Source organism: Syngnathoides biaculeatus, chromosome 3 (genome assembly GCF_019802595.1).
Source record: "Syngnathoides biaculeatus isolate LvHL_M chromosome 3, ASM1980259v1, whole genome shotgun sequence".
Lineage (NCBI taxonomy): Eukaryota > Metazoa > Chordata > Actinopteri > Syngnathiformes > Syngnathidae > Syngnathoides > Syngnathoides biaculeatus.
In genome coordinates, this window is record NC_084642.1 from 2,946,323 (window position 1) to 2,958,695 (window position 12,373).

The 12,373-nt window shown below is 46.7% G+C and overlaps 1 protein-coding gene across 3 annotated transcripts in view; it reads right to left on the minus strand.

Annotated features, from left to right (window-relative positions):
• Positions 1-12,373, minus strand: part of sbf2 (SET binding factor 2) — a 103,309-nt gene that overhangs the window by 13,132 nt on the left and 77,804 nt on the right. For 2 of the 3 annotated variants that reach the window (XM_061813734.1, XM_061813736.1), the window contains exons 22-33: positions 11,061-11,256; positions 9,563-9,690; positions 9,316-9,491; positions 8,991-9,124; positions 8,699-8,900; positions 7,386-7,582; positions 6,267-6,407; positions 5,381-5,464; positions 4,197-4,271; positions 2,336-2,514; positions 453-629; positions 235-336 (exon numbers count right to left, since the gene is read on the minus strand). In XM_061813734.1, the coding sequence (XP_061669718.1) occupies positions 235-336; positions 453-629; positions 2,336-2,514; positions 4,197-4,271; positions 5,381-5,464; positions 6,267-6,407; positions 7,386-7,582; positions 8,699-8,900; positions 8,991-9,124; positions 9,316-9,491; positions 9,563-9,690; positions 11,061-11,256 (1,791 nt within the window). The remainder of the gene's footprint in view (positions 1-234; positions 337-452; positions 630-2,335; positions 2,515-4,196; positions 4,272-5,380; positions 5,465-6,266; positions 6,408-7,385; positions 7,583-8,698; positions 8,901-8,990; positions 9,125-9,315; positions 9,492-9,562; positions 9,691-11,060; positions 11,257-12,373) is intronic. The other variant, XM_061813735.1, reaches the window with a different exon arrangement.

Sequence of the window (12,373 nt, forward strand, 5' to 3'; positions counted from 1 at the left end):
TCTGTAGAACTCTTTTGGACAAGTCCGACACATTTGGCAAAAAAAAAAAAAAAAACATACCGCGATATTATCTGGAATACGCGACAGAGAATCGACTTCAAACGTGTTCTGTTCAGTCGCCATTTTGGAAGCTTGGGGAGACACGGCTACTTAAGGTCGCCATCGGAAAGGTCCGTTCTCGACGTCTTCTTGACTGCTCGCATTAGGAGAAAAACATTTTTTTTTTCCCCTCACTTGCGTGGTGACGTCCCAGCCGTCCTCCAGACTGAGCAGCACAGATGAGCCGCCGTCGAGGAGCTCCACCAGAATGAGGGCCAGCTGCAGGATCTTGTGAAGCTGTGACAAATGTGCATATGAACAATTCATCTCAGCAGTCAATCCCTTATAAATGTCCGGCCGAGTCGTTCGTCCGAACGGAACAAGGTCTACGTGCAGAGGCTTAGGCCGCTGACCTGCAGGATCCATTCCGAGTCCTCCAAGGCTTTGAGGAAGGAGTCCTCCGAGTCGGAGGAGTTGGCGCTGGGCGCGCACGCCCTCAGCAGCTTCTTAAAAGAGCTTTTCACCTGTCGCACGTCGACAAAGTCCACCGGCACCAGTTCGCAGTTCAGAGAGGTGTCCACCCTCAGGCCCTGGACCGACACAGAACACGGCGACGTGACCTTTGACGTGAACAAACGCTCCAATTTCCCCACTTTTACTTTTATACTTGACATTAGAAAAAAAAAAAAAATCACAGCACGCCGTCAAACAAAAAATATCACAAAAAGTATCGACGCCGGAGGAACGACATGGTTTCAATTTCCTCCGGATTTGAGTTAAGCCGCGTCGAACGCGGAGCTTTTCCAATGTTCTCCAAGCGCTTGCATTTTTTTCGTCATTTTTTGAACTGATGCACGTTTATCGGATGAAAAAAACTATTCTGCCGTTTTTGCTCTCACGCCAAAGTATTGCGTAATATACGAGTGAACTCCTGCACGATGCAATATTCGAGAGTCAGCGTTCTGAAATTTTTCTACGAGGTTTCTTTCTTTTTTTTTATTTTCTTGGGGTGGCTGTTACTTGTTATTCGCAGAAAATCTCATCTCGCCACTTTGACGGCAACGTAAAATACTGTATAAATTTGGCATCATCTGGCAGAATCGTCATAAATTCAGTGTTTAATCATCATTATTTATTACGTCCAAAAGCCAAAAACGTTGAACAATGTTTGTGTAAAGTGCGGGTATGAATATTGTTTGTCCATGTGTTGGCTAGCTCGTATCATTGATGAGACTGGTGTGAAGGTTTATGTTGAATAATTTCAATATTGCATAATAATTGACGCAACAATAGTTCACATTGAGCGTCCGTCTACTCATCTTAAGAGTCGCACAGACTAAAAGCCGAAAATATTGAGGTAATTGTATGATTTGTGTGAATGTCCACGCAAGGACTGTATGTGTACTTGCAGGTGTGCGTCGTGTGCTAATAATTTATCGTTCTGCAGCTGCTTTACATTTTTTAGATGTCGATTTTAGTTTTCATGACATTTTATTCGTGACGAAATTGAGCATTTAATATGAATTCTTGCTGAAGGCAAACAAATGCTACATGTATGGTTTTGGTGAATTATGATCCCGTCTAGTTCAGGTGTTTCGCTGCAATCTTGCGCGATCTATATCGAAATATAAATCCTATATGGGTGCGGATTATTCAAAGCTTTTCGCAACTGGCGGCAAGATGGCTCCCCGTCTGCTGCAGATAGCGGGAGTTCACTGGAAATGTATTGCTTTGCTGCCATCTTGTGGAATCTTGATGCCAAATAACGATGTCGAACTGAGCGGAGCATCTTAATTCAATCAGGCCATATCCCTGTCTAATAGAGCAGTAATGCATTGCAGTCATTTTGTGGTATTGATAGGCAATTATCAATTCCTTGGAGCTTTTCACTATTTGCAGCAAGGGTCTGTCCCTGTCCCACTACAATACTGATGGATGGGATTGGGGGGGGGGGGGGGGGGTTTACACAGGTTATTTGTACCTTCGGCCATCTTGTGGAAGACTGTCATAATATTTGTCTGGCATATATTGACGAACAAAGATATAATTGTCGCAAAAGACCATTTTCCTACTAATTCAGTGAAATTGGATAATAACGTGGAGCACATCTGATGATCTATTTGTGCGCAGTGGTTACAAATGAGCGTTTTATGCCACTGTCATACAGTTTTCAACTGCGTCACAAGGAAGCACGTTAGGCTTCTCGGCACAACTTCGTTGACAAGCATAAAAAAAAAAAAAAAATCTGCCACGGTGGTTTTACACAGCAAACTCCAATTATTTTTTTTTTTTTTACCTTCAAATGCGACTTCTCGCCGAACACATAGAACGCAGCCTGCTGTTTGAGCAGCTGAGCCTGCAGACTGTTGCTCCCCGCAGGGGGCGCCAAATCCTTCCCCGCGAGCCTGGCGCCCACGTCCACGGTGGACGGGTGCTGACTGAGGCGGGTGCTGGAGCGCAGGCTGGCCCACACGCCTGCAAGCACAAAGACGCAAACAAAATTCACCCCGCACGTCCGTCCCGATGCCTCTGATGTCCGCATGCTGTCAAACAAACTAAGACTGAGTGATGAACAACACATGCAGACGGAGTTTACATGCACAGCAGCACGAGGGATTATATAAACACCATTATTTAAATCCAACAGCAAAACAAGTTAGTACCTTGAATCAGGCAGTGAGGTATTAGAAGCAAGGGGGTGACAGATTGTTTTTTAGCGCGTCAACAAATCAACAGTTTCTCTGTAAACGCTAACGCGCAGATGCTCCCAAAGATCGCAAACTACTAGAATGAAGGCCATTTCCCAAGAACCCTTTTTGGATTTTAATTCAAGTTTTATTTCTGCTTTCTGCTGTAAAGTTTGCCTTTTTTTTGATCTGATTCGAAGCTTACAGACGTACAAGAACAAAGGTATCGGGACAGGGGTGTGTGGATGAAAGGGCCCAAATGACGATCTCTGTTCTAAATAGATGTTCTCTTTTCTGAGTGGGAAAGGTCTGGCCTCAAACCAAAGTAGAAAGTGCAGGATGAGATGGTGGGTCATTTGAAAATTCCACCTTGGCGCAGCCTGAACCAGGATGAAAGCACAGACTACACAATACACAAAAAGCTAATTTTGCATTTTAAATACAGGAGGCAACATAACATTAACCTTAAAAGGGTTTGGGAGCATCATCATCATAGCTCGCGGGAGTCTGGCTGCTTGAAAAGTAGATCTCGGGGTAAAAAAAAGTTTGGGCACCCCTGCCTTAAAGGGTCATAACGACGTGACGCAGATGCTATTTGTCAGCCAGTCTATAGCTTTTGTTATTGTTTGTTTGCAGCAAGCTAAACTTACCTAAACCAAAGCTAAGTAGTTGTTTTAAATACACGATGTGCAATCCTCTTTGTTTTTGACTCCGCTCTGACGGTAAACCTCAACAGGGAGTCGCATTAAACAGCTTGAAGCCTCTTTTTTGGAAGGATTTTTCACTTCCTGTCAAAATGCTTCACGTCGCCAAGTCAGTCAAGTTGATTTCACCGCGGGGGCTCGAGGACGTCAGCCGCTTTGGTCATTTTCTGTCACAGAGAGCGCTTCAAAAAAACTTGACCAGCCTTCAAGACTCCAGCTAAATGAAACATCTCAAGCTGACACAGAAATCGTCCCACACAGTGAAGGATAATAGAGAAATCCTCCAAGCGATTGGTGTTTATTGTCTTGTTGCTACACTGGGACCAGAGTGAGTTATTCCTTTCGAATTACATTTACACTTCATCCGGGCTGTCTTCGCTTGAACTACGTGCACGGTCAGAGGTGCCTCATTTCATTTGATTCACGACGGTCTGCCAGGATAAACTGCTTCCTTCCCTCCGCGGTCCGCGCTCGGCTTCCAACTGACCACAGTCGGCCTCGCCGAGCCAACACGTTAGCCGCGGAGTAGGCCGGATCAGAGCGGCCACTGGGGCCCTGCGAGAAACCGCAGATCCCGGAGGTGCAATTCTTTCACTCCGGTGATGATTAGTCATTAGTGGCTCAGAGGGAGTTTGGGGAATGGCGATACGCCTGGTGTCTGGTTAGTTTGTGACAGGAAAAATGAGGTGTTAGAATCAAACTGGAAGAGGAAAGTGTTGGGGAACGTGGGGGGGGGGGGGGGGGGGGGGGTGCAGTTTCACGCTACCTTGGTTGTGGATTCTCTCCTTATTTGCAGGTTTGGGGTTTGAGTGAGTGAATAGTTTATCTCTGTACTCGAGCACTGCGTGGCGGAGGTCGAGATGAACATGGAAAATAATGTCAACGTCATAAAAACATTTCAGTTTGACATACTGCACGAGGTCACGCGCGCTCGAATGAAGAGTTACGGCTCCAGGTCAGAGATTGCACCAAAATGAATGATACGGGCAACGTGCATGATAAAGCCACCCGCGGTTACGTTTGGTGACGAGACCACGTACGTGACGTTTCACTCTCCACAAAGCCGGCGTGAAATCGGATGACACGGTGTGGAAGTTTTTAGGAAGCAAGACTCACTTGACTTTTTTCCCCCCGTTTTTCCCAGGATTAGAAATCTTGCAAAGATGTTATAAACAAGCTGCAACGTTATCGCAAACACGCATCCTCGCGCCGTTTATCCCTACGACATGTTTGAAAAGGCGCAGCAGAAAAAACTGCTCCGGAATGTGAAGACCATTTTTTCGGAAAGGTCATCCTGCCAATTTACAAGGAACTAATGTGGGAGCGCGGCGATTAATTGGAGGCGGATTACGCACACCGCCCACCGCAGCGATTAAGGTTACGGCCACCTTTGGAGCGGTCAGTTTAGACTTGAAAAAGAACGTGCTGGGAGAATGAAGCAACATAATCGCTTATTTCATAAGTTTGCAAAAGCCGGATAAATGAAACCAATTAGCGTTGGACATTTTCTTGGCACCGACATCCCTTCCGAACTTCCTCTGGGGGGGCAAACACGGCGTCAGCATCTATTCGAGTTGAAACTGTACGGATGCACAAAGTGTGCGCAGCCCGTCTCGTGCTGGAGAATGAATCCGAATGTGTTTTCCACCTTCGACTTTGATCCGAAGGCATGACTAACTCCTCAGAAACGCAACCGAGACCGAGCGCGACGCTTTTAGGCCAAAACAAAACGTTCAGTACTGATGGACTCCTCCAAATGCTTGAAATTCCTGTGCGATTACATTTACAGTAATATTCATCTGACGACAGGTTAACGCAAGTCACGGGAGAGTTATCAATCAATTTGGGTGTTTGTTGTTTTATTATTAGCTATTCTGCACATTATAATGCTGTAAAAACAATAAAACCCCACCATTGCCTTTTAACATACAACATTGCGTTGACACTGACCTCCTCTGGTAAAGCTGTTGGAAAAGGGGATGTCTAAATGGACGGGAGCCATCTTGGGCATTCTGGATGTTCTCCTTTCGCTCCCTGAGGGGACACAACGTTTACGCGTGATGCAAGAAAAGGTTAGCACAAACAAGAGCCGGCAGGGGAATTTTCCACGAACAAAGAGAACGAGACAAAAACGTCAAATGTGCACTCCTTTTTGTCAACAAGCGAAAAGACAAAGTTGAACCTGGCGTGTTTGGGCAGACTATATTTGGTGCCCTATCTGCAGTGGTAAGCAGACTCCACATTGGGAAACAATACAGCGGACGCATGTTTTGCGAGCGCAAAATAGCATCCCGAAGCATTTGAGAGGAGGACGCGGGCGAGTCTGAGAAGATGGATGCGCTCGGCGGTGACCTGCGCTTCACGCATGACCTTTGATTGTACAAGTTTCCTTCCAAAAGGAGCCAAACATCAGCTACGGTGGCTCATTGTCATACAAAACGCGCAGACAACAAACAGGTAGAAAATAAGCAACAGCCGGCGAAAACACAGCAGGGAAAAAGATTGATGGCAAAGCAAAACCAACCAAAAGTGAACCAAAATAATACGAAAGAGTGCAAGCGTGCAGTTTCCCCCTTGGAAACACAATCCGTCTTTTTTTTTTTCATTTGTTTTTTTTCCTCTCCACAACATGACAAATTCGGGTCCGGCGGAAGTGCCAGCTGGATGGGTCGAACCGCCATGATAAATTTGCAGCTCACTCACTACCTTCGAGTCGTGAAAAATGAAGGAAAAAAATAATTACGGCTTCTCATTTTCTTCTCTGGACGATCCCAGAGGGAAACGGAAAACGGTCAAATCAAGTGAAGCGGACATCAAAAGAAAAGAAAACGCGTACCTGGCGAGAGGCCGACGATGGAGCGGTTCGAGAGGGTGCTATGGCCGTTCATCGTGAAGTAAAGCGGGATGGAGGAGAGGATGGCTTGCAGGTACTTCTCTTGTTCAAGGCTGCTGGACGACTCGGAGGACGATGCGGGCACTACATCAAAACACAAATTCACACGAAATCTGAATTCTGGAAATGCCTCCAACCAAGCAGGCTGGAGTTTTTTCATGTACACAAAGGCACAATTAAGTAACGTATTTTTACGGCTATAAGGCGCACCGTATTAAAAGGCGCGGTCTCAGATGCGGGTGCAATTCCAGTATTTAACACACGTACAAGGCGCACCGTATTATTAGGCGCGGGCAGGGTGGGGCTCGCGAGATCGTGAGGCACAATTGCACCGTTATTTTCGTCAGCAGAAAAACAAGTTTACACCCCCCCCCCCACCCCCCACTACAAGCAGTGAAAGCGAGTCATGAGTCACCTTCACCCGCCGTTTTCACACCAAACCAAAATCTTTACGCCACGGCAAACAGAACCGTACAACCAGCAGACAACAAAACGATGCGTGAAGAAATAATTGACACAAAACGTGCACTTCAGACGTTATTGGCTTACACGTTTAAGTGCCGCAAAGGATAGCGCTATATAGCGACATTAGCTTAAGGCGCACGGGAGCATCCGCGCACGCTATTTAAAAATGTACCGGACAGGAAACAGAGTTGAGTGGTACGTACTTTACTGACATATTTAACAGTTTAAATCGTGAGTTCAGTTGTACTTTATTGAAGTGTTTAACTATGTAGCAAGACAGTATAGCTGTATAGAGATACTAGCCGAAACCATACGGTACAACGTGTATGCACGCTTTTTAAATATTTCAAAAAAGTACACCCAAGTTCACTGTTGACAATGATAAATACTTCTATTAAAGTCGAGTTTTCCCCCAGGTGCCTTTTTAAATAGCGTGCAAGCATGCTACCGTATGCTTTAAGCTAGTATCGCTGTATAGCATAGCTACATTATTAAATACATTCATGAAGTACAACCGAACTCACTGTGTATATGGTATACCCCACGCCGCTCGCAAGGGAAAATACGGTTAACGCTTCGGATGATATGAAAGCTCACCTGCCGACGAGGGGTTCTGCGATTTGAACAATCCCACCACACTCTTGCCGTGGAAGCCCCCCGAGCGCAGCAGCACAGCTTTGGTGCGAGGATGCTTCCAACACACAACCGGCAGACGGTTGTGCCTGTAGCAGCGCGCCACTTTGTGTAAACTGCTGTCTTGGATGGCCTGGGGGACCACCAGGAGTCCCGGATAACTGAAGCACAGACACGAGAAAAGATGTCTCAGGTTGCTTCATAACCGGAATGCGTTACACCGCTTCAAACTTTTTTTTTATCTTGCACCTTATTTTCCGCACTATAAGGCGCACCTTCAATGCACGGCCTATACTAAACTTTTTCACCATTTATGCGACCGATAATATTTGCAATTCAATTTAAAACAAACAATAAACTGACAGTACAATTGCACAAGTGTGCGCACCCTCATAAGTGGGGCGCGGCTGTTTTCAGAACTCCCGAATTTTCCGCACTATAAGCAGCACCGCGGTATAATGCGCACCTTCAATGAATTGCCCATTTTAAATACATTTTTCATATATAAGGTGCACCGCATCATAAGGCGCATAGAATAGACGCTACAGTAGAGGTTGGGGTGAAGTTATGCATCCATTAGATGAAGCTGCACTAAAGGCTCAATATTGATCCATGTATAAGGCGCACCGGATTATAAGGCGCGCAGTCGGCTTTTGAGAAAATTTCAAGGCTTTTTGGTGCGCCTTATAAAGCGGAAAATACGCTGGTAGCTAAGGTGATGATCGTTGAGTCAACCAATCGAAGTTTTGTTTTTTTTTCCCCCCGCGGAACTCTACGACGTGCTCCCTTCTCCTTTCGCCCGAAGGCCCGACTCGCTCAACCACATTCAGACATTCGCACACACTCGGAATCCATTCATTTAATAATCATCACAGGAGGAGGGAATTTTTTGCAATCATGTATTGAGGCAACCATGTTACGCGGCTTGTCGCTGGAGTTCAATACGTTCCAACAGTCGACAGTTGATGTGTGATTATGTTCCGTCTTCTCTGTTACGTGCATTTTATTAGCGGGCTTCCATATTTTGCAGGAGACCGTGTTTATGGTGTCATTTTTAGTCAAATATTTCCACCCACTGGAGGCACTTCTGCTAGTTTACTGCGTCGACCACCCAAGGCATCCACGTTAATCGCAATCAGTTGACTTCAAGCTCTAACCGTCATTGCGGCGTGATAAAATTGACACGCCAACGAGTCACAATTTCCGCTTTAACTTGCGCGTGTCACAAGTCTAAGGCGCGTGCTTTGGACTTCCCGTTTCCAGAGATGTGCCAATACCTGCGACAGAGGGAGTAAAGCCTGTTCACAGCCGTGATCCGGAAATGGTCGCCTGACTTTGAGCGGGACGAGCTGGCCGTGATGGTACCGAGGCCCATGCGCTGGTAGTCGCGGAAACAGGACTGCTCCACCAGCTGCTCCATTGTGGACTTCTCGGACGCTCTCAAAGTGCTGCTGGGCGGCGGCTCTCCCTCGTCCGATACTGCAGAGCACACGCGGCGGAGGTGAAGACCGACGTGAGGGCTTTGTCTGGTAAAAGGAGAACTCGAGAGATGCATTTGTTTTCTCTCACTAGAAATGTCATCGTCTTCGTTCCAGGTCGTTCTGCTGCCTCTGTCATTCCTCTTGAGTGTGGTCTGGCTACCGCGGCCCATTGTGATCTTGCTGGCTCTCTTGGCTCCCTTGACAATAGTTTTGGAGAGCGTTCTGAAGCCACGACAGAGCAGAAAGCAACTAAACTCGCGTGTTTTCTCCCCCCCTGCGCACGAAGACCGTCGAGCACTTCTCGCCGAGTTCTCGGGAAAACGGACTTTCGGATATGATTACCCCGAGAAGTCGAAATTCAGCTTGGCAAAATCATTAAAATGGCTTCTCGTCAGTAATGCACAACCACAAACCTGAAGCCAGTGTTCCTCTCTTTTTGCTTTGGAAGGATGAGCTGAGGCTGCGTTTGCCCCGCAGCAAACGCAAAGGAGCTGAAGATGGATTGCGGGTAGCGGATCCTCTGGATGTGCTTCCGGAACATTTCCACCGTCTCGGAGCTCACCTCTTCATCGAAAGCCACCTTGATCAACTGCGGGCAAAGACGAATTCTGACGTGACAGCGCCACACTGTATGTCCGTGAACCTGCCGTGCGCTCTCACCTGAAAGGATGCAGAGCGGAGCTGGAGGCCCTCCTGCATGTTCTGCTGGAGCTGGTTCTGGATGCTGATCTTCTTCTCCTTTGTCAAGGTGGACACCGGGAAAGCTCTGGTCACTGCCTGCTCCCCCACTGAACGCAACACAAGGACAATCACGCGCGTGCAAGGACGGCCGACGCAGCGGGAATACAATACGCTGGCCTATCGACTACGGTCTTCGGTAAGTTCCTAGAGAATCAAAAAATAGCTCATCTTAAAGGGCCACTGTCATAAAATACACGATTTGTAGTATGTTATTAATGAAAAAAAACGGCAGTCGGCACGGACCCATGCGGTTTTTTTCCACCACAAAACATGAATTTGACATACGGCTTTTTTGTAACTCCCGCCATGAAAATCCTCTCGAGGGAATTTGCTTTCGAGAAGAAGCAGGAAGTGACATAAAGGACAGGACCGCCCTCAAGTGGACTCGTTTGTTTCTATTAGTTTTACATGCGGGAAGGTAGCTCGTTGTTCCTTCGTGTTTGTCAAAATGCCGGCTCGTTGCATTGCAGGATATTGTTCAAATACTCGGGAGGATGGATTTACCCTTCATCAGTTTCCAAGAGACCCGGTTCGTGGTGAAAAATGGATTGCACGAGTGCAAATGACCTGAGATTTGTGGGTTCCAAATGACTGGTAGGTGTGTATAGAGCTACTAAAAAAATATATATATATATAGTTGGGGGGGAGGACGTAATCCTTTCAGAATGTAACAAAAGATCCGCGTCCGTAAGTCCTCTAGAGGTACTAAATGTGTCGATGTGTCCATCGGCGCCGAGTCCGCCGATCATGGCTTCGGCCGGGTGGCTCATCTAAGCCGCGCGGAGGTGGATCGGACGGGGAGGTGGTTTGGCCGTGATCCGCATATCATCTAAATACGTCTTGAAACAATAGGGTAATATTGCCCCAATCACTTCACTCGATTGTGAGATGTTCTCTTCTTCGAAAAGAGGTTCCGTGTCCCACGGTAAATGAGATCGCGGACGAGCACGGCTTCGGCCGACCTGCCTCATACATACTGTCTGGGAGTCTGTTGTCAGTTAGAAGTGATCCGCATATCATCCAAATATGGCTCGAAACGATAGGGTAACACTGCCCCGGTCACTTCTTCTTCGGAAAGAGCTTCCGTGCCCGAAGGGGCGTGTCCTATAGTAGGGGCCACAGCGTGTTTTGAATGGCGAATGTCGGACCGGGGATGCGGCCAATACGGCGACCGCTTGGATGTCATCCAATGACACTTCCGCAACTTTGCGCATGGATGACGCGCTCTCCGCTCATATTCATTTTTTCGTATAGACATTGAAGTGAATAATGTTATATGTATTTTTCATGACAATATCTATTTTAGAATGTTTATAGGGATGAGACTTGACCCTTAAGTGAGCAATTGATTAAAATGAGGCCAGCAGTAGGAAGTCTGGTGACTTCCGACACCTTTACTGGTGTAGAATGAACTTACCTAGCGGGTCATGGGGGATCCCTTTAAAGATGATGCGGTATGTGGTGAGGAAGAGAGCGCCCTCTGCCGGTAGGATGTGCGGGCCCCCCAGCAGACCCCCAGTAGCTTCTTCCCTGCCGTCAGGATCCAGAAGCACCCTCAGCCCCTCTGACACAAACTCCTCCCCAGGGAGCAGCGCCGGACGTAGAATTTTAGGCTAACGGGACGACATGATGAAAATTAAACTAAGAAATGGCGCAAAAAAAAATGAAATGTTGTACATTTTTCATTCATGAAGCCCAACTCGAGAAACATATCCGCACGGGCAGATTCAGAAAGGTTTTACATGACAAATGTCAAATGGGAGCGACCTGAGTGACATATTCGGGCTTCACATGCACATGACTCCTTCAAAAACAAGCACATAGACGACGCTGTCCCAAGGACAATTCCCACTGTTTTTAAATATCACGACGAAATAGAATGTACCATTATGAGAGAACGGATTTACTGAAATGAAATAAGAAAAAGGCCATCGCGCATGCTGAATCAGGCTCACGAATCTGATTAAGAACTGACAAAATGATCAGTTTCTTTAGCATGCCAGTTGCGCATAGTCATCATTTTTTTTTTTTTTTTTGCACTCTTACTAGATTAAGGCTAAACGATAAAAAGCTGCAACAAATTCAACACCTAAGCAACAAAAACAAAAAGGTACAGCCTGACCAGAAAAAAAAATCAAATGAATCGCACGTGGAACGCTTTGGTAGGCAAATCCAGTATTACAGCATGCGGCCATGTCACACTGACGACACACCATCCAGCTCACACTGGGATCACAGCAGCCGTGGAACCAGTCTCATAACGCCGCCGCCGCCGCCGTCGCTTTGGCTTCAGCTGCTTTCGGGCGAATGTAGGCCAATGAGCGCATTTCAACAGACCACTTCAAAGTGCATCCGACGCGGTCGCCCCCATGATGGACATTTTCAGAATGTTAGAAACAACGGGCGCTGAGGGCACCTCCGGATGGCAAGAAAGCGATTGAGCACGGCCGACTTCATCATAGAACCGCGAGAAAAACTTGTCTACCGCACAGGTGTCAAACTCAAGGCCCGGGGGCCAGGTCCGGCCCAGCGCGTGATTTTATTTGGCCGTTGCAAGTCAAATGTATCAACTTTCATTAATTTTTTGTGTTCAAATCTGTACCAAAATTTCAAATTGTCATATCATACATTTTTCTGTTACCAAACAACAATATAAAAAACAAAAACAGTCTCAATTTCTGATTGCAAAACGAGTTCATAAATTTCATATGAAAATTGGATGAGGCGCTT